At 57.3% G+C, this 26,383-nt stretch overlaps 3 protein-coding genes across 19 annotated transcripts in view; 2 read left to right on the top strand and 1 right to left on the bottom strand.

Annotated features, from left to right (window-relative positions):
* FANCA (FA complementation group A) overlaps nt 1-269 on the top strand; it is a 37,097-nt gene extending 36,828 nt beyond the window's left edge. For all 4 annotated transcript variants that reach the window (XM_072946863.1, XM_072946862.1, XM_072946860.1 and 1 more), the window contains one exon: nt 80-269. In XM_072946863.1, the coding sequence (XP_072802964.1) occupies nt 80-187 (108 nt within the window). In that variant the 3' untranslated portion in view covers nt 188-269. The remainder of the gene's footprint in view (nt 1-79) is intronic.
* Nucleotides 268-13,793, bottom strand: ZNF276 (zinc finger protein 276). Of its 3 annotated transcripts, none has more exons than XM_072946874.1 (12): nt 13,697-13,793; nt 13,014-13,439; nt 9,116-9,419; nt 8,882-8,928; nt 8,350-8,790; nt 7,303-7,381; nt 6,099-6,179; nt 2,211-2,321; nt 2,067-2,142; nt 1,842-1,959; nt 857-956; nt 268-788 (listed from the first exon to the last, which is right to left on the bottom strand). In XM_072946874.1, the coding sequence occupies exons 2-12, from the start codon at nt 13,231-13,233 to the stop codon at nt 542-544; spliced, it is 1,824 nt and encodes a 607-aa protein (XP_072802975.1). In that variant the 5' UTR covers nt 13,234-13,439; nt 13,697-13,793; the 3' UTR covers nt 268-541. The 3 variants fall into 3 exon arrangements, with proteins under 3 accessions (XP_072802975.1, XP_072802974.1, XP_072802976.1); XM_072946873.1 differs by having other exon boundaries at nt 13,667-13,780; XM_072946875.1 differs by having other exon boundaries at nt 6,099-6,211; nt 7,335-7,381; nt 13,667-13,780.
* On the top strand, nt 12,716-24,774 carry VPS9D1 (VPS9 domain containing 1). Of its 12 annotated transcripts, none has more exons than XM_072946872.1 (15): nt 12,716-12,735; nt 15,300-15,493; nt 16,743-16,832; nt 16,939-17,101; nt 18,403-18,514; nt 18,582-18,644; nt 19,050-19,102; nt 19,207-19,294; nt 19,436-19,521; nt 19,887-20,380; nt 21,402-21,531; nt 21,777-21,985; nt 22,277-22,361; nt 23,689-23,793; nt 24,062-24,774. In XM_072946872.1, exons 3-15 carry the CDS (start codon nt 16,775-16,777, stop codon nt 24,261-24,263), a joined length of 1,848 nt encoding a protein of 615 aa, XP_072802973.1. In that variant the 5' UTR covers nt 12,716-12,735; nt 15,300-15,493; nt 16,743-16,774; the 3' UTR covers nt 24,264-24,774. The 12 variants fall into 12 exon arrangements, 8 of the variants coding, with proteins under 8 accessions (XP_072802973.1, XP_072802965.1, XP_072802971.1 ...); XR_012062931.1 differs by lacking the exons at nt 12,716-12,735; nt 24,062-24,774 and adding exons at nt 13,566-14,022; nt 23,406-23,511 and having other exon boundaries at nt 15,300-15,375; XR_012062930.1 differs by lacking the exons at nt 12,716-12,735; nt 24,062-24,774 and adding exons at nt 13,566-14,022; nt 23,406-23,515 and having other exon boundaries at nt 15,300-15,375.
* The last annotated feature ends 1,609 nt before the right edge of the window (nt 24,775-26,383 follow it).

Raw genomic sequence — 26,383 nt, 5'->3', positions numbered from 1 at the left:
TCGTGGCTGCCAGCTCCCTGTGCCCTTGGCGCGGGGAGCCTGGGGCAGCACTGGGCTCAGCACACATGCTTCCTTGCAGCTGCTAGCCGCTGGTGCAGACTGTGACCCAGAAGTGAGTGCCGCCCTCCTGAGCAGGCAGCAGGCTGTGCTCGACCTTGACCTCGACCAAGAAGCCTGTCTCTCCTGATGCAACCTGCCCAGGGCACAGCCCTGCTCCTCTGTAAATAATTTATTATACACGTAACATGGAGTTGTTGTTGCACCGAAAAGTGGGTTACAAATCTTGATTGCTTTAGTTGGAAAGAGAACTCGATGATTTAAAATCTGCATCTGGCACCAAGTCACTCAGGGGTTACAGAAAAACAAACTGCTGGTCTCTGAGCAGCGGCCAGAAAGGCAACAGGAGCCGCACACGGAGCCCCCACCCTCCCACACTCGGGGTGGAGGTCTTGGTTGATTGAGCAGAGCTGTGCCTTCAGATCTGATGTGAGGCATGAGGGTTAGGATTTACCACCGGCTGCGCTCCAGGGCTGGCGTGCCCTCATGTGGGTTCAGCCTTCACAGTCTGACCCCCCACCGGCCCAGGCAGGGGCTCCAGGGGCGGGGCCTTGTCCTGGGCCTGTGTCAGAGGGTGGACCATGGACATGTGCACATTGAGGTTGTGGGCCTTCTCAAACCGCCGGCCACACTGGTCACAGGCAAAGTCCAGCTCAGTCTCAGCCTTGTGTTTGGTCATGTGGTACTTGAGGGACGCCCGCTGCCGGCACTGGAACCCACAGACTTCACACCTGGGGGACAGTGGTGGATGAGTCAGGGAGTGGGTACTGCGGCCAGGGAGAGGGCCCCCCACACTTACTGCAGAGGCTTGGCTCCCGAGTGGCGCATCTGGTGGACCAGGAGGTGCTTCCGCTGCTTGAAGGTCTGTCCACACTCGTCACAGATGTAGTTTCGCACCTCTGCAAACGAAGACGAAGTGACTGCGGGCACCGAGCACCCTTCCCAAGCTCCACTGTGAGCGCTAGGTCCATTCAGTGCCCCAAAGACTCACAGGTGAGACAGTTCCAACCTGCTTGAAAACGTCACCTGCCTGGGGCCGCCTCCACTGTGCACACCTCCTCTGGAGCCTGTTTTCATAAGCTTAGGAGGCCTAGTGCCTTGAGCATGAGTTCTGGAGGAAGTGATCAGAGTTACTGCTATTCTGAAGTCACCCCCACGTTGGGCCCCACCCCATAGGGGCACAGACTTTGGAAATCAATCTCTTACATTCTTCAACAGGAACTGAACTGTCACCCCCTCCCATTGACCCGTCCTAGATGTGCACCTGGGGCAGCAGCCACACGTTCCTCCCCCAGTGTCACCTCTCCGGAAGAGCCGCACAGGCACGCTTCTCCCTTCCTACGCACGGCCATCCTGGCTTACAGTCTACCCTCCATGTTCATAAAACTGCCTGTAGTCACGACCACGGTGGCTGGACTGAGACACAGCAACCTGACTCAACCCAAGGGGATCACTGTGTCAGGAGCACTGCCTTCTGGGCAGGAGCAGCCCGTGTGAGTCAGGCACATGAGCCCAGGGCTACAGGCACACGTGCAGAGCCAGAGGCGTAACCCTCACATGCTGCTCCTGGTAACAGGCGAGGGCACCATTCCATGTGCTCTTTCCTTTCCCAGTCTCTACAGTGGGCGTGGTTACCTTTATAATCCAAAAAGCATAGACTGTCATCTTCTGAAAGTAACAATTAAGAAAACTGCCACGATAAACTCACAGGAAGGCACCGAGGGTTCTCTGCTGCCTGCAACGCATGACCCCGGCAGCCCGTCCTGGGAGGGGGGTGGGCACACCTGTGTGTATGAGCTTCACGTGGCGCTGCAGGTAGCGGTCGATCATGAACACCTTGTTGCAGCCAGGGTGCGGGCAGGGCCTCTCGCGGACCTCCTCATGGTGCTCCTTGATGTGCTTCTGCGGGAAAGACAGGGGACCCTGCACACCTTGACCTGCACTGTGGGCTCCTCCCCTGGCCACCTCATGTGGCCCCTGCCCCACAGCCCCTCCTCATGGCCCCTCACCTTCATGCCGTCGGCCCCGCGGTACACAGCCGTGCAGCCCTGGTGTGGGCACTTGTAGATGGTGGGCAGCTCCTCCCTGCAACACGGAGCACGCATGACGCCACAGCCCTGACGCACCGCGTGGCCCCAGACCCAGCCCCTCACCTCTCACAGCGGGCTTTGCTCTTCCAGCCTGGCTTGGGCCCAGGCTTCTTTCGAAGTTTCGGTTCTTCTGACTTCCTGGCTTCCTTGCTTTCACTCTTCCTTCCGGAGACCCTGGAGGAGAGACCATCAGAGTCAGTGATGGCTCAGACCTCTGTCTGCATATATATCTCTCCTCTTCCTTCAGATATGAGGGGTGGGTTTCTCAGGCCTCCAGGGCTCGGCCGCTTCAGTCCCTGTGCCGACTGGCCAGCCCTCAGAGTGACCTCGGCCACCAAAGCCTGAACAATTCTCCAGGGAGGCGGGGGCCCTGCACTGCCACTGCAGGAGAGCTGGGCACAGGGACGCGGACCATCCTGGACCCAGGAATGGGTTTTCAGGACCAGTTCACTGGTTCTAAACAAAAGAACCACTCCAGAGGGAGCACGGGGAATGGTGGAGCGGGGTTACTTAGGGGTCAGTCCCTCCACCAAAACCACCAACTGTTACGCTAGATAAAAAGATCAGAGTCAGCTCCTCTGGAACCTGACTCAGCAACCAGACGAGCTGGAGGGAGAAGTGCTGGCTGCCGACCCCACTTGACCTTGGAACAGAAGGGAACATCTAAGGCCATATATGACGAGTCCATGCTGATCTCATCCTCAGTGGTGAGAGACTGAAAGCTTTTGCTCTGAGATCAGGCACAAGACAAAGATGCCTGTTTTCACCAATTCTATTCAACAAAAGACTAGAAAGCCCTAGCCAGAGCAGTGAGGCAAAAAATAAAAAATAAAATAAAAAACATCTCAATTAGAAAGGAAAGAAAATCACCTCTATTCACAGATGTCATGATCTTTTATGTAGAAAACCCTAAAGAACCCACACAGAAAAATAAATCCAGCAAAGTTGCAGGGTACAAAACCCACACACAAAACCACTTCTGCATCTATACACTAACAATGAACAATCCATAAAAGAAATTAAGAACAGTTCATTTTCAATACCATCAAAAAGAGTAAAATACTTTGGAATAAACTTAACCAAGAAAGGTAAATACTTGTACACTGGAAACTACAAAACACTGCCGAAAGAAAGACTTCAATAGTAGACACCCCATGTTCACAGAAGGCTTAGAATTGTTAAGATGGCAGCATTCCCCCAAGCAATCTACACGTTCAGTCCCTGTGAAACTCCTAATGGTGGTTTTCAGAAAAATGAGAAAGATCCTAAATCCCACACAGAATTTCAAGGGACACTGAACAGCCACAATTCTGAAAGACAACAAAGCTAGAAGATTCACACTTCCTGATTCCAAAATTTGCTACAAAGCAACAGCAGTCAGAACAGTGTGGTCCTGACATAAAGAGAGACAGACCAACTGAGAGAGCCCCCCAAAAAACTCTCACAAGCACAACTGGCTGGCTTTCAACACGGTTCCAAGACCATTCAATGGGAAAAGGACAGTCTCTTCAACAAAAGGTGCTGGGACAAGTGGCTCCCCAGAGACAAAAGACTGGACTTGGATCCCTACTTCACACCATATAAAGAGTTAACTCAAACAGATTGAAGATCTAAATCTAAGAGCTAAAACTCTTAGGGGTAAATCTTCACAACCTTGGAGTAGTTCTCTTAAATATGACACCAAAAGCAGGGCAACAAAAGGAAAAACAGGTAAATTGGACTTCAAAATTAAACATTTTTTGTGCACGAAAGAACAGTGTCAAGAGACTAACAAACAAAAGATACCCTACAATTCCACAGCAAAAGACAACCCAGCTAAAAATGGGCTTAAACAGACATTTCTTCAAAGAAGGTACAAGCACACGAAGAGACGCTCAGCATCACTAACCACTAGGGAAATGGACGAGGGAAGACACCACCTCACACCTGTTAGGATGACTGTTAAAAAGAAAAAGTAAGTGTTGGTGAAGATGTGGAGAAACAGGAACCTTTGTGTGCCGTTGGTGGGAATGCAAGATGGTGCAGCTGCTGCAGAAAATGGTTCCTCAGAAAGTTAACAGAGTTAACACATGACCCAAAGAACTGAAAACAGTCTCAGATACCTGTCACATCAGCCTTCAGCGCACTGTTCACAACAGCCAAAAAGTGTAAACCATCCAAAACGACAAATCGATCAACACAACGTGGTCCATCCACACAGCAGATTATTGTTCAGCCAGAGAGGAACCAGATTCTCAGCCGGGTAACACCACGGGTGGACCTCAGAGACACGCTCAGCACAAGAGCCAGAAGCAGAACACACACTGTGCACTCCCACCGGCACGGGCCCTGGAAGGGGCACCTAGACCAGGAGTTGCCAGGGCCTGTAGGGAAGGGAGCAGTCACTGCTTCCCCGGGACAGCTTCTGTCTGGGACGAGGAAACATCTGGAAATAGTGGTGAGGGTTGCACAACATTGTGAAAAGACTTCAATGCCACTGAGTTGTACACTTGAAGATGGCAAATTTTGTCATACCTATTTTACCGTAACAGATTATAAAATCGTCCTTGAGCTGCACATTAACAAACCCTTCTCTGGGGACTGGCTAGGCCCATCCTCCTTGTCCAATAACTGTTCTTTGTGACCTGGACACAGCCCCACCTTGCCAGCCTCCACCCCTTCTGTGTGGCTTGAGCATCCGGCAGCCAGACCATGGCCAGTGATCACACTAGACCACACGTTCCTTGAGAGCAGGAGGCCTCAGAGAGCACACAGGCCTCCCGTGAGTCCTTGAAGTGTATGGGGCCGGGGTCCCTGCAGACACAGAGGCCTCCCCGCTGCTAGCTTCCCTTCCCTGCCCCTCCCTCCCTGCTGTTCCCCAGGCTCCCAGCCCTCACTTCCTCAAGCCATAGCACCCCGGTCAGCATGGCCAGGTCTCCTGTCTGCCTGACTGGAGCACATCTGTAGAACAGGGGCCCACCCCACACCACAGCACCTGAGGAAGCCAGTGGTGGTCAGGACCAGGCCCAGAGCTTCGCACGCCCACCTTGCCCAGTCCCACCTCCCCCAGGGCCAGCCTCCACTGAGAATCCATGTTACCGCAGGTCTCTAAGATCACACCTCGTGTCCCCCGCCTACAGCGTGGACCTATGTGCACACTCGGGGTCGGTCCTTGTGGAAACCCAGGGAGTGAAGATGCCTGAGTGCTGGCCCCAGCTCAGAGCAGAACCTCCCCTCCTGATCCCGTCTGCCCCACCCAACACCAGGACATAAGGCTGGATTCTGGAGTCCACTAAGCAGGGAGCAGGCCCTCCTGGAGGCAGGCCTAGTCTCCCTAGCCTGTGGCCGAGGCTCTGGGACAGGGCCCGCCTGACTCTCTCTCGGCCTAGGCCAGTGCTTCTGACTCAGCCCTGTGCCCTGACGGTCACCTCCCTGAGCCTCCTGTCCTATCTCTCCACCCACAAACCATGTCAGGATTTCAAGGAAAACAGGAAGGGGAGCTTGCTGCCCAGTTTTGTTTTGTGCTTTCTGGGTGACATTGAGGTGCTCCTGTCTCATTCTATGTAAAATGCCACCGTGGACCTTGACAAACTGAGGTGTTTGGGGTGTTCATGGGCACAGAGTTGGAAGAAAGTGACATGAAAATCAGCCTTCTCTGTCAGGACCCCGCCTTCTCCCAGAGACAGCACCACCCAGAGGGAGGAAGGGTGACCCCAAGTGGAGGCAGGGCAGGAACCAGCCCGGGCGGAGCTGGGAGCGGCCGCAGGACCTCGGCACCGCTGGCCACGCCTCCAGCTGTGACCCCAGGCCACTCCAAGGTTGCGCAGTGGCCACACTGCACAGGGCTTAGAAGATCAGGCCACAACAGAAGCAAAACCATGAGTGTGCCGAGCAAGACAGACTCCATCCGGTCCCACTGCCCCTCATGTCACCCGCTGGACACCATCCCCACCCCGTGGGCTGGCCCCTTACTTTTCTGGGTAAGGCTCAAAGGACTCGTCCGAGGACTGGGCGTTCTGCTTCTTGCCATGTTCGTCCTCACTTGGGAAGTCTCTGGGGAAGAAGAGGGAGCCTTCAGCAGAGCCCTGGGGTAGGTGACAGATCCAGTGGCACTTCCTGTCTAAAGATACCACGTGGATCCCCACAGTCCACGTTTTAGTTCCCCTGAAAAGGTCTTAAAAATCCCCAAGTCTCCAAACCCCTCGCCCTAATGCAGGGGAAGCCACGGTCGCATGCAGACGGCCCCGTGAGCCACGTTTCTCATCACATCCGGACTTGGAAAGGGCCTCTGTATGGGGACCAAGGCAGGGCATGAAGACCCTCACAGAACTGGGCTTCTCAGGAAGGGATATGCAGAATGTCACCTCCCCCCCTCCCCCAACCGACACACTTGCCCCGCTGACAGGTCAGCAGGCAGCAAGACCAGAAAGAGATACGCCTCTAACCTTCCCAAAACAGGACTCACTGCACAGCGGCAGACAGAGCCTGGCTGGCATGCCACAGCCTCCCCACAGCGGACAAAGGCCCAAGGCTGGCAGGGCCTGAGGGGCAGCCCACAGCCACTCCTGATGCCGGGGCGTGTCCAGCACCTTAGTCATCCGTCATCGGCACCAAAAATCATGGTGTCTTTCTGCATGTTGGAAGAAGGTGCCTCTACAGTTCACCCAAAGCTTATGGCAGTGGGCGGGGGGGGGGGGGGGCAGCCGCCGCCTCTACCCTGAGGGCTTCTCGTGTCAGAAGTGGGGAGGGGTTAGTGGCCCCTGGCGCAAACAGATGCCCCTTCCTGGAAAGGCTGTCCTCCTGAACGGGTCTCCAGCCCAAGTCACAATCACATTATGATAAAGGAACAGAGACTGGCTTCTGTTTTAGTCACATCTGGGGTTGGCACAAAACTCAGGCCTTGGAGACAGGCCAGAATCAGCAAAGGCCTGGCCAGAGGACCATCTTCACAGAGTAACTTCCACACCACCCAGCTGTGCCTCCTGGTAGCTCCACTGGGTCTGAGGTGCCCCTGGGACCCAGGAGCCCCTGCTCAGGAGTGCAAGGCACCGGCCACGCCTGTCCTCCCAACAGAGAGAGAGAGAGGCCAGCAGGACACCAGCAGCCAGCCCCGAGGACAGCAGAGCTGGGTTTCCAGGGAGAGGTTTTAGGCTACGTAAACCCACTCTTCTCTCACCCCTCAGAAAGGTCACTGAACTCGTCTTTTACCCGATCATCCGAAGTTGGAGTCGGAACCTGCTTCTCACCCAACTGTCCTGAGAAACAAAGAACAAGACCCCAGTCACCCGTCACCCACAGACAGAGAGGCAGTGCTCCCCTCAGGGAGCTGAGTGTATGTCTGACGACAGGGCCTGCGGTCCTCCACCCCCAGCCCTTCCCCAAGGTCCCTGTGTAGCCGGGCACCGGCCCCGAGTCAGCAAGGCAGCGCCAAGAAGCCCCACAGCAGCACAAGCCCCACCCCTCCCCAGAGGCTGAATCCAGTCACCTGGGGACAGGAAGACTCATACTTTGTGGATGTCTGAGGACATTAAAAAGTCACTGATAACGAAGCTGCATGCATACGGTTTAAGAAGCCAAGCAGCTCTAAGGCACTGCAACACGAGCCCCCTCACCCTCCAGCATCTGCTCTCTGAACAGCCCGAGGACTTGCCCACGGGAGTGGCCCAGCACCCCATACACAGACAGGGGCACATGTGGAGCTGGGAGAAGCAAGCAGGAAGCCAGTCGGGCCCTCCCAGCACAACATCCATCAACAACTGCACCAACACGCAGGGCTGCAGCCCCAGGCCCCAAACGAGGGCCCTGTGCTCCCCCTCGGTCAGTCAGCAGAGGAGCCTGTCCACACTGGTCTCACTGGGCATCACCAGGCTGCTGGCAGAGGCCCAGAGAATGACCTGCAGCTAGCTCAATACACCAGCTGTCTCCATCTTCCACGAGGCCCCATCTTCTCCCGCCCCTGCCCGTGGCCCCAAGCAGGCTCAGAGGAAGACTGGACACAGATGAGAGTACCCTCCTAGCAGTGCTGGAGCAGGGACCTCGCCCTCCCTGCTGCTAGGCCCACGAGGAGGCACCAAGGCTGGTTCCTGGTCGCTCCCCATGCCTGGCCCCTCTGCACACGAAACCATGGCCAGTGCCACAATGGTGCAGACATCCACTTGCTGCTGAGGGCCTGCCTAACTCAGGACTAGGAATCCTGGTCTGACAGCCCAGAAGAGCCTCTTACCTGGGGCCCCACTTGCGGGGAGGATTGGCTGAGGCGGGGGACCTGGCCCAGGCCCCACGGGGTCGCCATCTGCAGGCGAGGGAGCTGTGTCTGTGCTGGGCAGCATCCCGGTCTCAGCCACAGTCGCTCTGTCCTGGGAGCTCTGAGGGGCAGCCCCAGGGGGGCTGGAGCCACGATGCTGGGTGAGCCGAAGGGCCGTCTCCTTGTCCCACATCCACTTGACTCCCAAAGCACTGTCCAGCAAGAGGGCCCCGCAGCTGGAGTCCGCATCCATGGTGTAGGCATGGCCCTGGTCGCAGCCCCAGATGGCCTGGATGATGCCACAGTACTCAGAGGACAGGGTCCTCTGGAGACCAGGCAGGGCCCCACAGCTGGCTGCATGTCCGTGCACCCACTCCACCAAGCCACGCAGGCCCTGGGGGCTCGAAGTGATCAGGTCCACTGAGGAAAGGCACAGAGATGCCAGCCCCAGGCTGGTTAGGACCCAGCCTGCCCTGGGCCCACCCCAACCCCGCGCTCGGGGCACACTCACCCACACACGCTCCCTCCTCCTCCCCTGGCAGGGGCTGGACACCGACCCTGCAAAGGATCATCGTGGCTCATGTGAGTGGGGCTGGCAGTGAGTAGGATCCAGCGTGCCCCTCCCCAGGTGGCTGCTAATATGCAGCCAAGGCTTCTTGTCCAAGGGCAGCCCCGAGGCCCTCACCTCCCCCACACCCTCCCCATCTCTGACAGCTCTCCCTGAGAACAAGGGAGGGACGCCTACTTTGCGCAAGGCTTCCGGTGGCCTGTCGGGGAGACGTTGACTCTCTGCAGGAAGGACGTGAGAAGGCCATGGCACTGGTAGAACTGGGCATGGCAGCTCTTGCAGACAAACTGAGACAGAGCTGGGTCCTGGTGGACGGCTACCCCCAGGAGGCGCTGGAAGTCCCTGATGAAAACATGCTCCCCTGGGGGCAGCCTCTCTGAGCTCCCTCCAGAAGCTTTGCCAGAGATGTTGCGGAGACTCCGTGAGGAGAACTTCCCGTGGCACAGGCGACAGTGCCCCATGGCCAGGGTCCGGCCTGTTCCTGGGCAAGCACAAGAAACAGCACAGCACGGTGAGGCTGCCGCTGCACAGACGCTCCTGGCTGGGGAAGAACCCTCGCTGGGGCCTCCCCAGACCTGTCCCTCAAACACAGGCCCACATCTGGGCCAAACACAGGGCTCTGGCTCTGAGCACCTGGCTGAATATACAGCCTTTGAGGAGATATGGCTAGCAGAGGGCATTCTGGTCTAGAAAACCTTTCAAAGGATTCTAAATGCCTCCACGGTAAGGCCAGTATCATTCTGATATCAAAATCAGACGAGGCACCACAAAATAAGAAAAGTTACAGGCCAATATTCCTATGATCATAGATGTAAAAATCTTCAACAAATTATTAGCAAACTAAATTCAACAATACATTTAAAAGGTCACACACAGTGGTCAGTTGGGATTTATTCCAGGGATGCAAGGATGGTCAACATCCCAAATCACTTGCTGTGCTGCACCACACTAACAAAATAAAAGATAAAAAGTCAACATCCATTCATGATAAAAACCTCAACAAAGTGGGCACAGAGGGGGTGCACCTCAACATGACATACATGAGAAGCCCAGGGCAAACATCACACTCAGCAGTCAAGAGCTGAGAGCTTTCCTCTGCGATCAGGAACAAGACAAGGATGCCCCCTCCCGCCATGTTCATGCAACACAATATTGGAAGTTCCAGCCAGAGCAATAAGGCAAGAAAAATATGTAAGTAATCCAAATCATAAAGTAGTGAAATTGTCTCTATTTGCAGATGAAATACGATATATAGAAAACTCTAAAAACTCCACCAAAAAACTGTTAGAACTAGTGAACAAATTCATTAAAGTTGTAGGATACAAAATGAATACACAAACATCAGTTAATTTCTATATACTAATAAACTATCAGAAAATTTAAAAACAATTCCATTTACAATTGCATCAAAAAGAATAAAATACCTAGAAATAAATTTAACCAAGGAGATAAAAAGCCTGTACTATAAGACACTGATAAAAGAAACTAAAGACACAAATAAGTAGAAAGATAATTCCATACAGATGGAATGGAAAAATTAATATTATTAAAATCTCTGTACTCCCCAACACATCTACAAATTCAATGCAATCCCTATCAAAATCCCAGTGGTATTTTTCACAGAAATAGAACAATCTTAAAATTTTTATGGAACCAGGGGAGGGTATAGCTCAAGTGGTAGTGCACATGCTTAGCAGGCACAAGGTCCTGGGTTCTGTCCCCAGTATCTCCTCTAAATAAATAAGTAAACAAGTAAACAAACAAACCTAATTACACCCCCCCCACAAAAGAAAATTTAAAGAAAATTTATATGGACACAAAAAAACACTCTGAATAGCCAAAGCAATCCTGAGAAAGAACAAAGCTGGAAGCATCACACTCCTTGATTTCAAACTATACTACAAAACTATAGTAATTAAAACAGTATATGACTGACATAAAAATAGACTCACAGATCAATGGAACAGAATAAAAAGCCCAGAAATAAATTCATGCATATACAGTCAATTAATTTGCAACAAGGGAACCAAGAACATACAATGGGGAAAGGAGACTCTCTTTAATAAATGGTGTTGGGAAAACTGGACAGTTATATGCAGGGGGAAAAAAGAAAACGAAACTGGACCATTATGTTACACCACACTCAAAATCAAAGTGGATTAAAGAATTAAGGAACCTGAAACTATAAAACTCCTGGAAGAAAACATGGTGGTAAGCTCCTTGACAATGGTCTAGGAGATGATTTTTTAAACTGACACCAAAAGCAAAGGCAACAAAAGCAAAAATAAACAAATGAGACCACATTAAACTAAAAAACTTCCGCAGGGCAAAGGAAACTGTCAACAAAATGAAAAGGCCATCTACTGAATTGGAGAAAATGTTTCCCCATCTTACATCTGATGAAGGATCACTATCCAAAACATGTCAGGAACTCATACAACCCCAACAAAACACAAGCAAAACCACAAATATCTGGTTTAAAAAATGAGCAGAGGACCTGAATAGACACTTTCCCAAAGAGAACACGTAGATAACCATCAGGCACCTGAAAAAGTGCTCAGTGTCACCAATCATCAGGGAAGTGCCACAAGGAGGTATCACTTCACACCTGTCAGAATGGCTGTCATCAGAAAGACAAGTAATGATAGCGCTGGCAAGAGTGTGGAGAAAAGGGGGCCCTTGGGCACTGCTGGTGGGAATGTAAACTGGTGCAGCCACCATGCAAAACAGTACTGAAAATCCTCAAAAAAATAAAAATAGAACTATCATATGGTCCAGCAATTCCACTGCTGGGTATTTATCCTAAAGAAATGAAAACACTAACCGGAAAATGTATACACACCCCTACATTCGCTGCAGCATTATTTACAACAGCCAAGGTATGGAAACAAAGTGTCCATCAATGGATGATTGGATAAAAAAACTGGGGTACACATACACAATGGAATACTACTCGGCCATAAAAATGAGAAAATTCTAAATTCTGCCATTTCCAAAAACACAGGTGGACCTTAATGACACTATACTAAGTGAAATAAGTCAGACGGAAGATAAATGCCATATGATCTTACTAATATTTGGAATCTAAAAAAAAAAAAACCCTGACCTAACATATGGAGAACAGACTGGTGGTTGCCAGATTGGGGCGGGTGGTGAGTGAAATGCGTGAAGGGGTCAAAGGGAGGAACTGCCAGTTATAAAACGAGTCCTGGTGATGTGTTCAGTCAGGTAGCTACAGTTACTGCGGCACAGTACTGTACCGTGCGTTTGAAAACTGCTGAGAGCTTTAGAGCCTAAAGAAACAGCCTGTAACTACATGTGGTGGTGGCTGCTAACAAGCCTCACAGATCACTTCACAACATACACACATGCAGAGTCAGTAACAAAGTAAACCTGAAACCAATACAGTGCTACTTGTCAATCATGCCTCCCCAGCTGCGAAACTTGATGGAGGAGGCTGGAAACTCCATCCCTTCCTGCACCACCCTCCTGAAACAAACGCCAAGGAGCCGGACCGGCTCTTGCAAGGCGGAGGATGCCGCCTCCGTCTCGGCCTGCGGCACCGGCCGAGCGGGCGAAGCATCAGGCGGAAACCGTGGCCCAACGCACAACCCTGACAGGCCGGCACGGCCTCTCGAGGGAACCCACTGAGTCAAGGAACAGGCAGCTGAGGCCCGGAGAGATGAAGCCATTACCTCAAGGCTACAGAGCGCAGGACGAAAACGCGCCTGGAACCCAAGCCCCCGCCGCTCAGCCTGAGCGCCAATTCCTCAACGAGATCGGAGAAGGCGCGAAGGGTCAGCTATCTTGCGAAACAGCCCCCGCACTGCCCCCCTCCCAGCGGGAAGGCCTGCCCGCTGCTTGAGGCGCGCAGCCGCCCGGGGGCTCGGGGTTGGGGGGACGGTGGTCACTGAGGGCCGGGAAGTGCCGGGGGGCCGGGCGCCGCAGCGGGGGCCGGGAAGTTGCGGGTGGACAGTGGTCCCTGGGGGAGGATGGTCGCGGGGGGCCGGGAAGTCACGGGCGGACAGTGGTCACGGGGGCCCCGCCACCCCTCGCGCCCTGCCGGCAGACCCACCTGCCTCGGCGGCGCCGTCCTCGCCCGCGTCCCCGCAGGCCCGCACCGGGCCCCAGCCCAGCCGCGCCGCCACCAAAGCCGCCGCCTCCTCCTCCACGTTCGGCCCGCTGCGGGCGGGGCGGCCCCGGGCCCGGCCACCGCTGCAGTTGCCGCCGCCCGAGCTCCCGCGCTGCCCCGACGCCCCGCGAGACAGGAAGCGGCCGAGCCGGTCCCGCTTCATGGCGGTGGCGGTGGCGGTGGCTGGAGACCGGCCCTGACGCTCCGCCCAGTCCGACTCTGCTCGGTCCTGCTCGGTCCCGCTCGGCCCCGCTCGGCCGCGCTCGGCAAGCCGGGCCTGGCAGCTAGTCTAGGATACGTGTGCTCCGCTCGGCTGGACTGCGCTCGCTCGTTTCCGTTCGACTCCGCCTTTCGGCTCCAACGGGCTCACTGGAAGTGGGGCGGGGCGATGAGAGAGGGGCGGGGCGAGTGATGGGGGCGAGGAGGGTGAACAGAGACGGCCCGGGCCGACAGACGACGGGAGGGGCAAGGGGGACGGGGCGAAGAGATGGGAGGGGGGAGGGGCGGGGCGGCACGGCAAAGGGAGGGCAAGAGGCGGGTCCCGCGTGGTTGGCGTGTCACCGCCATGGAGTTAGGGTGCGGGTAGTACCACTTACACACTCGTGGCAACTGCGTGAAGCGGTTACCTGGAGCTCCGCCGCCCCACCTCCGCAGCCCCACCTCCGCCGCTTCGGCCCCAGGAGTTGAGCGCGCGGCGCGTCGGGGGCTGGGCCGCCGGAAGTGCACCCGCGCGGTGCGCCCTCTTCCGGCGGTCCGCGGCTCGGTTGGCGCCCGCACCCGCGCGGGTTGCGTTCCGGGGCCCGAGCCGCCCGCCCCGCCCCTCGACTGCCCCACCGCCTCCCCCGCCGGCGCCATGGCCGCTGCGGCCGGGGACGGCGCGGTGAAGCCGTTGCAGTGCGCCATGAAGCTAGCCAACGAGGCCATCGAGCTGGACACCAGCAACCGGCCCCGGGTGAGGAGGGGCGGGGCGGGGGCGGTCGCGGACCCGCTGCCGCCCGGTGGGCGGGGGCGAGGGCGGGGCCGCGAGTGGGCGCCTCCTGGCCCCTCGGGCGGCGCGGGGCGCTGGCTCGGGCGTCGGCTGTGACCTTGGACAGCTCCCGCCGGCTCCTGCCCTCGGGTTTCCCGTCTGTTCAGCGAGTCGGAAATTGGAGGCGAGGCGTTTTCATTTGTGAAGGGGATTCCAAAGGGTCCGTGAAGCGGCCCTCCAAAGGTTATCCGGCCGACAACTCCGTGTGTGTGACTTTGGGGGCGGACCCTGCAGATTTAGCCAGATCTCCAAAGGGGAAGGAATTCATAAGAGGTTAACTGCGCCTTTCCAGTCGCCTTCAGAGCTTGTTTGGAAGGAAAATGCCGGCGGGGGAGGGGTGTGGCTTGTCACCGGAACGGGTGTTAATCCGAAGGGTGGTGACCGCGTGGAAAAGCCGGCCGAGCCACACTGGGGAGCCCAAGGAGGGGAGGAGGCCGCGGGGGCCTAAGAAAGGCATCCTGGTCTTCCATTCGCTGCTTTCCCCAAATTGGTTTTCTAGGGCAGCAAGTGCCCCTACAAGTCAGAAATCCTTCCCGGAATCCATTTTATCCTTATCCCTGAGATGTAGACTTAAAGGTGGGTAATTTGAGAACTGGGATGCAACAAAACAAACAAAAAACAAAGCACCATGCTGTGGTTCGAAATGCCCTGAGCTCTGGAAGGGAGCCCTGAACAGAATGCTCACACCCTTGAAAGTGCCAATATCCTCGTGTTTTATAGACTCTTGCATGCCCAGGGAGTACTTATTCTGGGGTCCAGGAAAGGGATTTTCCAGGACCCAAGCCAGAAAGTGATTCTAAGAGTTGCAACGTCACTCCCTCATTAACCTCCAGAAAAAAAAAAAAATATATATATATATATATATATATATATTTAAGCAACCAAATGAATGGCCCCTGAGTTGCAGAGGACAGAAACTTGTTGCACAGACTGAAAAACAGCAGTTACTGCCAAGGCTGGTTTGCCTGGCGCACTGAATGAGAACCTCAGTTCCTTTCTGCACTGGAAAAAAAAAAGCAGTGATGCTGGCTTCAGGTCTAGGGAAGAGGGGTGCTCTCTGTGCCCCAGCTGGTTACCAGCTAGCCAGTCTGGCTGTAGCAGGTGGATCTGAGATAAGCAGGCACCACGAGGGCACCAAGTGTGCACGATGGACTGTTTGCCTCTTCCAGCCTGACCCCTGCCATTTCTCTTCCCTGGCACAGGAGGCATACAGAGAGTACCTGAGGACCGTTCACTACATCTCCCAGGCGCTGCTGGAAGACATGGCGACCCCCAGAGGTACAGCGTCCAGCCTTGCAGCTCCTCCCGTGCTGGGCAGACTGTGGACAGCTTAGCCTTTGATGGGTCCCAGGCCTGGGGGTGTCCTGTGTCCTCTCCACCTGGTCATTAGCAGAAGGTGAATGGCTGAGCACTCAGGAAGCATAAATGTGATGTGGAGCAGGAAGGGACGGGTGCTGTGCCTAAGGGGATAGAGGTGGTCAAGCAGAGACCCGAGACTGGATGTTGAACCCCAGCTCAGGGAGGAATGAGCTGCACACAGGTTGGGGGCTGGGGGCAGCATTCCCAGCAGACAGACGTGCAGAGGCCCTGAGAGGAGGGTGGGTGCCAGATACAGGGAGGGGGCCAACTGGAGGAGAAAGTGCAGTCAGCAGGCAGGGCCATGGGGGGATTAGGGTTGTCCGGTTGAGGGGAAGCTCGTGGAGGCTTTGTGGGGAGAGGCCAGCCTGGAAGCACAGCCTCCAGGAAGCTCCCACAGAAGGACCGCAGTGGTGGGACCGCCTGGAGTGGGAAGGAGGGAGGGGTCTGGGAGGTGTACTGTGAAGATGGGCCTCACCGGACGTTCTCAGGGGACAGTGGACAGTCTGGTGGGGTGGGAGGTGCAGGAGCTGAGATGTCTGTCATGAGCACATTCTGCTCAAGATGTCCAGCAGCCCAACAGGGGACAGGGTGAGGTGGGCATCGCCAGAGGGAGAGCTGCCCTGGGGAGCCAGGGAGCTCAGCAGAGCTCTGGGCACCGCAAGATGGAAGACTGGGAGGAGGGCATGGTGGAGGGAAGTCCCAGGGAGCTGTCCTAGAGGAGAGAGGTCAGGGAGCTTTTCAGAGAAAGGCAGGATGTGGGTGGGTGGGCAGTCTCAGTGGGAATCAGGTGGCTGACAGGGTGTGCTGAGGGGCTGGCAGCGTCCAGGGCAGGGTTTCAGGTGTAGTTCCCACAGGAGAGTCCGCTGACAGGAGTGATTCCCAGAGGAGGGGGTGCAGAACAGAAGTCCCCCGATGCACCAGGGTTGGGTGAACACAGCTGGAGGGCACGAAATGGGTGAAAAAGCTGTTTCTGTGAAACAGCCATGGTGACGGCAGGGCCCAGCTGGAGCAGGGCTGTCAGTACAAGTGAAGTTGTGTCAGTGAGGATAAAAAGCCCAGGCAGGTAGAGAGAAGACTCTGATGGTCCAGCCAAGAGGACAGACAGGACAGCTACACACACCAGGGCCAGAAGGTAAACCCAGAGCTGATGGTCAGAGATGAGAAGGGGGTGGGCTCACCCAGGGGTCAGAGGTTAGGAGGGGATGGGCTTGCCTTTGTTTTTATCGCAGCAAGAATCTGATTAGTGATAGGTTGATGTGACCACTGTCTTGTCCATTGCTCCCCAGAAGCAGAAACTGTACCCCCGGACACGTCAAAGATGCTGAAGCTGGCGGAGCAGTGTCTGGAGAGGGCCCAGTCAACAGCCGCCAGACTTGGTGGGTGTCCAGCAGAAGGTTTCCTGGGGTAACCCCTACCTCGAGTCTGCATCTCCTTTGTGCAACATGGAGCCCCCTGTGGACCCTTAACTACATTTTCTTTCAGGGAAAACACGCCTGAAGCCAGCCATGCCTGTGGCTGCTCCTGCCCCCTCGCCTACCAGCCGACACCGCCGAGTGTACTCGGATGAGGGAGGCAAGCTCTCTCCATTTCTGCCACCTGAGATCTTCCAGAAGCTTCAGGTGGTAGAGTCGCAAAGCTCTAAGAAGTAAGATGGGGCACAATGGAAGGGGGGCTGAGCCTGGGTTTGGAGGCAAAGTGAGCTGACCATGGTGGATTTAGTCAAAATGGGTCCCAGGATGGAAATACCTGGTGTCTGGCAGAAATAAATTCAGATTGTCTTTGGAGAAAATCACCTTCAGCTGTCATAAAATGAATGGTACATAGTCAAAGATAACCAAGCACAGAAAGAAACAAGAAACTGTGAAGGAATGGTAGCAAAAACAGACCTGCTAATCTTCAGATAGAGTTACAGGACAGGTTATGAAACCATCATGCTCTCTACATTTTAGAGAAATGAAAGGCAAGTTTGGAAATACCTCCAAGAAACAAGAAGCTGTAAAATCTGACCCTGATTTATACTAGGGGTCAAATAAAGAACCAAGCAGAAAAGAAATAAAAAATAATGAAATTATTTTTAAACTAATTAGAAAAAAACAACAGATTATATTCTCCTGTAAATATCCACACATGTACACAAAAAGGAGTGGACAAGTTTATAACAGCAGAGCAGACACAGCTGAAGAGACAATTAGTGAATTGGATAAAAGATTAAAAGATACCCAGAAAGACACACGGAAAGAAAAAAAGAAAATTTGAAAAAGACATGGAAGGTCCAACATAGGTCATTAGAATTCCAGAAAAAGATGAGAAAGAAAATACAAGAGGGGCGTTACTTGAAGAGATTAAGGCAGTCTTCCAGAACAGACGAAAGACACCAGACCACAGTTGCCAGGATCCCAGCAGGATGAGTGGAGGACAGGCTCTGCTGCTGCCAGGCCTCGGGCCACTGCTCCACCTTGTCTCTGCCTGCACAGACTTCCACCCCACGACCCAGGACTGCCCGTGTCCCCCAGCTGACCTTCTCCCGCCCGGACAGCAGGAAAGTGCGGGACAGAAAGTTCTGATGGGGGCAGTGGGGAGGGGCGCTGTCAGCGCCTGTTACCTGGTAGACCTGACTTTCCCTTCATGGGTCGCAAACTAACCTAGCTGTTTGGCCCACATGGTGCCTTCAGAGTTTCACGCTGTCACCAAACACACGTAACTGACTTGCATAAAGGTCTGTGGTCAAGGTTCTGCTGAAAAGTCAGAAGTCTTGCCAACAGGGTCATGTCTCAGCGGGCAGGTATCTCCCATCCACCCTGGACCGCATCCCTCCTTCACACTCCTGTCTGCCCCATCACCACCTCCTCACCTTCTGGTCTCAGGGCAGGGTCAGGAAGGGTCCTCAGGTGGCCAGAGTGTTCCTGGGCTTCCTGGAGCCTGGACAGCAGCTTGTCACCATTCCAGGGAGCTGACACCCCTGGAGGAGGCCTCCCTGCAGAATCAGAAGCTGAAGGCTGCATATGAGGCCCGGATGGCCCGTCTGGACCCCAGCCAGGCCATGCAGAAGACGTCCCTGGTGAGCAGGGCCCAGGAGGGTCTGGGCTGGTGGAGGGAGCAGGCCTGATTCCCTCCTTCCCTCCTAGACCCTGTCCCTGCAGCGGCAGATGATGGAGAACCTAGTGATCGCCAGAGCCCGGGAGGAGACAGTATCCTTCCATCCATGCTTGGTGTTCAGGGGCAGAAATTCATAATGTGACCATCAGCTGGGTTGGGCAGGTAAGGGTGCCAGGGTCTGGGTGTGGGAGAACTCCAGTTTCAGAGAGACATGTCCTCGGGATGATTCCTGCCTAGCCAGGCTGTCTCTGCCCTCCCCACACTTGCACAGGCCGCCCTGGCCCTCTCAGCACCCACAGGCTCCTCCCCACCCCTCGAGTCAGCCAGGACTTGCCTTCCTGCCCTGAGTGGGCCCATCTTCTGGCCCTGCCCCTCCTCCCACCCACCCTGCTCGACCCTGTATCCAGCACAGCGGGACATCCCAGAGGTCTGTGCACGTGTGTAGGGGACACCGCATCAGAAATCAGAAAGAAAGGGCCTTGACTCGGCTGCCCCAGCTGCAGAGGAAGATGGAAGAACGCCGGCTGCGGCTCCAGGAGGCTGCCAACAGGTGTGTGTCCTCCTGTTGGGCCCAGAAGCCACCAGCAGGACAGGTGGGGACTCCTGCACCTGTCTGTTCAGCCCTGAGGCCTCCAGACCCGTCCTTCTTCCCAGGAGGTTCTGCAGTCAGGTCGCCCTGACCCCCGAGGAGCGGGAGCAGCGGGCCCTCTACGCCGCCATCCTGGAGTATGAGCAAGACCACGTGAGTCTGGGGCGAGTGCAGGCAGGGCCTTCCCTCCACTCCCGCTGGGGCACCAGTGAAGGGCGCTGGCCCCTGAGGTGCAGCCTTGGTGAGGGAGGAGGGTCTTCCCCGAGTCCTCCTCCACGATCTCCTGTCCTGCAGGACTGGCCAAAGCACTGGCGGGCCAAGCTCAAGAAGAGCCCAGGGGACCTGTCACTGGTGACCAACCTGGTCTCCCACCTGCTCAGGTACCAGGGCCTTGAGCCCCTCCCCGGGCTGCAGGCTGACAGCGGAGAAAAGGACTAAAAAGGAAAGAGCAGGGGGAGGTCTGAGGGTGACTGCAAGGGGCAGCGGGCCACACTAGCCCCCAGGGGCCCCCTCGCACTGATGGCCTCGCCTCCTACCTTCTCCAAGGGCAGGCAGACCTGATTTGCCACATTGACCCACAGGGAAATAGTCAGTCCTCTGAAATCCCACCCGGCAGGGCCACGTTACAGGTGGGCAGGGGTCCAGTGAGGGCCTCGCAGGGCTATGGGCTTTCTCAGACCAGGTCAGAGCCCACCAGGGGGACCCCACCCCTCCAGCCCTAACACGCCACCTCCTCTGCTCGCAGCGTCCCCGACCACCCCATCTCGCAGCTCCTGAGGAAGCTCCAGTGTGCGGTGTACCGGGCACTGTACCCCATCGTGAGCAGGGGTGCAGGGGGCGCCACCTCAGCCCCTGGCTGCTGTTCCCTGCCCCCTGATGCTGACGGGCTGCTGACTCCTGGAAGCCGGCGGCTCCGGCCCTCACAGAGCCTCTACTGCCTGCCTTCCTCCCCAGAGCCTGGCCCGGCCCCCAGCCCTGCTACACCCCCACCCTACCACGGCTCCCCAGACACAGGGGTGGACAGCAGCCCCTTGGGGCCTCCCTCACCCCTAGTGGACACCTCATCCCACCTGCCAGGCAAGGACAGCTCCTTTGAGGACCTGGAACAGTTCTTGGCCACTTCTGAGAGGTGGGGCCGGGGCCCTGGGGGGCAGCCTGAGCCCCAGACCCCAGGGGTGAGGAAGGAGCCGTTGCCAGAGCAGCTGAAGTGCGTGGTGAAGGACATACACGACGCCATTGGTGAGGCTCGCGCACCTGCAGCAATGGTGGGCGGTGGAGCTGCGCTGGCTCTGAAGCAAAAGCTTGGCACAGCCTGGGGTAGGCCCAGGGCAGGGCAAAGGGGCCGTCATCTGGGTGGCAGGCAGACCAGCCCTGACCTGCAGGGCCCTCCCCATCCACCCTCCTCAGGACCACACGGTCTGCTTAGCAGGCCAGGACGCACCAGGGCTTGGAGGGTAGCTGGGTCTGGCTGTGGGCCCAGGGTCTCCCTCGATCCCTGGCTGTCTCTTCACCGCCTGCTCGAGGAGACAAGCCTGGTCTACGTGTCTTCTGTTGGGAAAGGGTCTGCCCTCAGAGCCTCAGGGTGGACCCACGTCATCCCAGACTAAGGGCTTCGGTGTGTGTGCCACCTGTTGATGACAAAGGGCTCATCTCAGCATCTCTGTCCTGAGAATAGCGTGTGGGTTCCCTCAGGGGCCAGGGCAGCAGGTGACTTCAACATCCCCTCCAAGGAGGAAGGCTGTCAGGGTTTTCTCAGGACCAGTGAGGGAGGCCCTGGGCCAGTCCCGCCTCCTTCCTGGGGGTCCTTCACCTCCCTGGGCCTCTGATTTCTTGTCTTCAAATGTGTGTCTAAAGCTCATCTGGGTTCCCACAGTTTGGGGTACAGACCCTTTTCAGAAAGAGGCTGTCTTCTGTTCTCCTTACCAGGCTTGTCTCCTTGGCCCCTTGGGGGAGTTAGTTATGACCCTGTGAGCCCCCGGGGCTGAGGGCCTAGATCCCCTACTCTGACCATAGGCTGCGGAGTTTGAAGGGGAGGGAAGGCCGGGCCATGCGAAGCCCTCCCACAGAGCCCAGAAGCTAACTGTGGCTCTGCCCACCCAACTGAGGCTGCCCCTGGGGAGTGGAGGCAGAGGCAGGTGGGGTCTGGCTGGGCATCCCAGGTTGGCTGAGCTGGGGAGGAGTGACCTCCAGGGACTGCCAGCCACGGCCAGAGGTCCCAGCCATCCCCACAGTGCCGCTGTGCCGGCTCTGCTCTCGGCAGACAGGCTGCTCGCGCTGACCCTCCTGGCTTTTGAAGGCCTGAACACGGCCGCCTCCAAGGACCGCTGCCTGGCCTGCATCGAGGAGCCCTTCTTCTCCCCACTGTGGCCCCTGCTGCTGGCCGTCTACAGGTGCGGCCCAGCCCCAGTACCCTGCAGCCTCCCACTGCCGCAGCCTCGCAGCCCCCATCTCCAGCCCCGAGGTGACCTTCGTACTTCCAGCCAGTGCTTTTTACTCCCGGGCGGTCCTCAGGTGTTTCTGGTTTGCAGGTGGTGCCACGCCCACCTCGGGGCATGGCCAGCTTTCCCCAGCCCTGCCTCCATTCCCTCCCTGGCAGCGTCCCAGGGCAGCTGAGCCTGGCCTCTCTCTGCCCCAGGAGCCTTCACCGTCTCCGGGAGGCTGCCCTTGGCAGGAGCATGGAGCTGTACAGGAATGCCCCCCCGGCAGCCATTGGTGTCCCCACCAAGCTCCTCCCACGGGACCCCGGGGCCGCAGGAGCTGGTGCCTACCCCTACTGTGCTGCAGCCCAGGAGCTGGGGCTGCTGGTTCTGGAGAGCTGCCCCCAGAAGAAGCTGGAGTGCATTGGTAAGGGGAGATGGTCTGGGAGGAGAGAAGGGGTGATGTGGTCAGATAAGACAGGGTCCTGTCTCAGAGGGTGACCTGGAGCCTATGCCCTCACCTCTGGGCCTCGGGCCCTTCTCATGCTCCATGGCGGTGTGTCCTCTGGGGCATGAGTGGTGTGGAAGCAGTACCCCCAGGAGGGCGCAGCCTGGCTCTGCCCAGCCCTGCGCACGAGGTGGGTGGGAGCCGTGCCTGGGAGATGTTCCTGGGATGGGGTCCCTAGCCCCTCATCGAAGCCTCACTTCTGCGCCACAGTGCGGGCCCTGCGGGTCATCTGTGCCTGCGCTGAAGGCTACTACCGGGACCAGGAGGCTGAACCCCAGCCCGGCACTGCCGCCATGTGAGTCCCAGGGGGCACAGCCAGGTGGGCCCTGGGTGCTGGGGGGCTGCCTTTGGAAGCCTGGGGGAAGAGGGAACCCTTCCCTTCCTCCCTGCCCCAGGCACTGGGACCATGGGTTTCTGCCGGCCGCCTGACCCATCTCCACCAAGGACCCTGGGCTCCAGCCTCCGCAGGCAGCATGTTGTCATCCCTAGCTAGCTCATCCGGTGAAATTTAGGACTACTTGTCCCAGAAGTGCGTGCTTCCCCTCAGTCACACGCCTGGGGGAAGCCACCTCAGGCCCAGTGTTCCCTGCACTGGGTCCCCATCCCTGGGGTTCCTGCCCCACCCTCCTGAGGTAGGGCAGAGGTCTTCCCCACCTGGGCCCTACCTTAGTCCTACCTGGACCCACTTGTGGCCAGCAGCCTTCTTCCTCAGCCCTGGCACCACTCGGGCTGCTGTCCTCTTAGCACCTGCTGGGGCTCTGCCTCCTGACCCCACCCCTGGGTCAGAGAGGGAGTCGCCTGGAAGGCCCCTGTCCTTGCAGCCTGCTGGGCAGGCTGTGGCGCCTGCCTGCACAGAGGCCTACAGGTGCGACAGGTGGGAGTCTCAGCTGAGTGTGAGGTCAGCAGGGAGGCACTCCTCCCACTCCCACCCCACCCCCAGGGCCAGGGTGCTGGGCCTCAGCTGCAGGGTCTGGCCAGGGAACCCAGCCAGGCTCTCAGCGGCTGCTTTCACCATGTTGCCATCTGGCTGTGGAGTGAGTTGCTGCCAGTGATGGGGTTCCAGGGCTGAAAGTGCTTCCAAGTCCTGGCAGCAGCCCACACTAGCTTCCTCCCAGGGATATCCCAGGGGCCAGGGAGCATACCTACAGGTGTGTGGTCCCTGGGGAGGAGGGGGCCAGGCCACCCAGAAGTCCCTGGGATGTGAGGCTTCCCTGGTCATCCGGTTCAAACCCCATGCTTTGCCTCCGTGCTCACTGCAGAGCCCACTGGCTGTGAGGCCTTGGGCCAGGCTCCGAGTGTCCCTTAGGGCCTCCCTTGCTCACTTAGGTGCCTCTTGCAGAGGGTCTGGAGTACCTGGCGTGACAAGCTGAGTGACACCTGACAGGAGGGAGCAGGCTGCCTGGCACATGGGCCACCCTCTCCCTCATCCTGTCCCCTGGGCTCAGGCAGGTTCGCTGTGGGGCCTCCCCACCCCGCCCTGGGCTTTGCAGCGCAGGGTCCCTGTCTGGGGATGGCCTGGCTGCTCCTAGGTGGTCTCTAGTCACACTGACCAGAGTTCATACCCAGCCCCGGAGGCCAGTGGGCTGAGGGGCCCAGGGAGAGCAGCTGCCCTCTCCCAACAGTGGTGCCGACGACCTGCTGCCCATCCTGTCCTTCGTGGCCCTGAGAAGCGGCCTCCCCCAGCTGGTGTCAGAGTGCGCGGCCCTGGAGGAGTTCATCCACGAGGGGTAGGAGCCCCGGGCAGCACCACGCCAGCAGGGTCTGGGCTTGCGCTCCCCAGCTGGGGGTCCACCTGTGCCCACAGCCCACAGCCCCCTCTCCCTACCCCCACTTAGCACACTGCTGAGAGGGGCTGGGGTGCCATCCCCTGAGCAGCGTCTGCCCGGGGAGTGGGCCACCCGCAGCCCAGCCCCCTCACAGCCTTCTGTGGGACCTGTGCATCCAGTGAGGGTGCGTCCCCTCCAGATGACAGGTGCCGTACCTGCCTCCATGCAGGTACCTGATTGGAGAAGAGGGCTACTGCCTGACGTCGCTGCAGAGTGCCCTGAGCTACGTGGAGCTGCTGCCCCGGGGGGCCCTGGGCGGGCCTGCCAAGGTCTGTCCAGGAGCCCCTGCTGCGGGAGCTGAGGCTCTCCTGGGACTCCTGGCCCCATCTGACAACTGCCCTCAGGGCTCAAGACGGCCCCTCTGCTCCTGAGGGGATGTGGCTGAGCAGTCAGCTCCCAGGAGCCAGGCCCTCCTCCCTGCTGTCCCTGCCTCTGAGAGACCCCAGCAGGGAAACCAGACTCCCCGGGGGCTGCACATGCTCTAGGGCCCCACCGACCCAAGGACAGAGGGGCTGCCGGCTGAGGGCAGACCTGGTTTCTCTACCCTTCTGTCTCCTGAGCCACTTTTTTGTTGGAGGCGAGAGCCTGTCACCCCCACAGAGGCCCAGGGCCCGGGGGCTTAGGCTGTGCTGTTTATTCATTGGGCACTGACCACTCCACTCTGTCCCAGATGCCCAGGTGTCCCCAGGTCACCTGTCCATGTCTGGGGGTTCTGAGCCACACTCCCACCCTTGGCAGTGGACACTGGACATCCTGAGATCCCTGGACAATCCCTACCCCTTCTGGGTCACTGTGAACCCAACAGTCAGCGCCTGCCCACTCTGACTGTTACAGGCCCCTGGGCAGCCGCTGACCCAGCTACAAATAAAGAGGTCACTCACATCCTTGTCCGTGCAGGTCACTTCCCCGTACCCTGCTGGCTGGGTGGAGGCCTGGGCAGCGTAGCCACCCACAGCTGACCAGCAAGAGCCAGACAGTCCCAGAGACCACTGGGGTCCATCACAAACCCAGCCTCTGCACAGGAGTGGGGTCCCTGGGTCTGTAGCCTCTAGGCCAGGACGCAAGTCTCTGGGGCCAAGCAGGTGACAGGACGGGAACCCAGAGCACTCACCCTGAAGCATTCTTGAGGATCATCTTTGTTCTCCAGGTGGGGCACACACTGGGGGGCCCCTCGCGAGAAGACAGCACGTGGCCTGGTCCTAGCCATGGGCAGCCTCTCCAGGGAAGGTGGGACCCCCAGCAGCCCAGGCTGCCACAGAGGCGGGCAGTTTGGCCCACACCACAAGCTGGTTTGGGCTGGGGAGCCGTGTTTGGATCCCTGGGAAAGACTTGTGAACTGGCAACTGCTGGTTTTGTTGTGTGTCTTGTGTGGGCAGGGTTCCAGGCCCTCTGCAGGGCCCCAAGAAGAAACAAGCCCAGGGAGGTGAAGTGCCTTCTCTAGCCCTTGCCTCACGGTGACAGAGCTGGGTTTGAGCCCAGCAGGTTGACTCCAGAAACCAGTGGGTACCAGGGGATGTGACCCCAAGGGCAGGCCCTGGGCCCAGCGGGCCAGGGCAGCCAACTCTGTCAGGAGCCTCTGTGCCCATCGGCACCACAGGAACAGAGAGGCGGGCACCCTCCCACTCACCCTGCCCGGACCTCAAAGTTCTTAGTCCCCGAATTCCTGCCCTTGTGCCCATCCCTGGCCTCTCCAGAGGAAGCTCCCAGCAGCCATGAAGCCTCAGGAGGAGGGTGGCACCCCTGCTCCAGGATGAGATTTTAAAGCCCCACTTCATCTGGCAGGTGGAGGATGAAGGTGTGTCTGGAGCTAAGCCTGACCCTGGAAGCACCTGCTGGCTTTGGGCAGGTGCTGAGCTCTGAGGGCTGTCTCCTCGGCAACCTGCTGGCAGCACTGTGCTCAGATAGGCTGCTTCTTGCTGTGTGACTCTGGGCCACTGCTTTGGCCTCTCCCAGCCCACGGCTCCTCTATGAAAGAGATGAATAATCAGTTCTTCACTTTGGTGAAATCCTGCAAATGAACAAGAAAAAGGCAGCAGCCCCACTTAGAAAAATAGCAAAAGCTACGAAGAGGCTGTCTTCAGAGAAGGAAATTTAAGAAGCTAATCAGCATAAGAAAAGGTGTCTGAAGTCATTAAAAGATCAAGAAATGCAAATTAAAACAACAAGATAGAATTTCTTATGCACCGAACTGGTGACAATTAGGATGCTGGACAGGGCAGAGCATGGTGTATTGGAGATGGGAGGCCATGTGCATGCATGCAGCAGGCTGGACAGAGGGCCCAGAGAGCCAGGGGCAGTCCTGGGACCAGGTTCTGACGCAGGAGGACAGGCACACAGCTGCAGTTGAGGCAGTGTGGCGTCCACCCTGCTGCTGTGTAACAACCAGCCCCACTCACTGGCTTAAACACACAAAAGCCTTTTGCTCATGAAACTTTCATTTTGGCAGGGTGCAGTGGGGACATCTCTGCCTCTACCCCCAGCATCAGCTCCA

The sequence above is a fragment of the Vicugna pacos genome, chromosome 21, assembly GCF_048564905.1.
Source record: "Vicugna pacos chromosome 21, VicPac4, whole genome shotgun sequence".
Lineage (NCBI taxonomy): Eukaryota > Metazoa > Chordata > Mammalia > Artiodactyla > Camelidae > Vicugna > Vicugna pacos.
The sequence above is the reverse complement of the archived record's forward strand: the minus strand, read 5'-3'. Positions and strand labels throughout refer to the sequence as shown.

Coding starts and splice junctions, on each gene's coding strand:
- ZNF276 (XM_072946874.1), bottom strand. CDS start 13,233: ATGAAGCGGGACCGGCTCGGCCGCTTCCTGTCTCGCGGGGCGTCGGGG. Junction 8,929..9,115: donor CACCGGAAGCCTTGCGCAAA/GTAGGCGTCCCT, acceptor GATCCTTTGCAG/GGTCGGTGTCCAGCCCCTGC. Junction 789..856: donor TCGGGAGCCAAGCCTCTGCA/GTAAGTGTGGGG, acceptor ACTGTCCCCCAG/GTGTGAAGTCTGTGGGTTCC.
- VPS9D1 (XM_072946864.1), top strand. CDS start 13,924: ATGGCCGCTGCGGCCGGGGACGGCGCGGTGAAGCCGTTGCAGTGCGCC. Junction 15,376..16,742: donor AGACATGGCGACCCCCAGAG/GTACAGCGTCCA, acceptor ATTGCTCCCCAG/AAGCAGAAACTGTACCCCCG. Junction 18,515..18,581: donor CCATGCAGAAGACGTCCCTG/GTGAGCAGGGCC, acceptor CTTCCCTCCTAG/ACCCTGTCCCTGCAGCGGCA.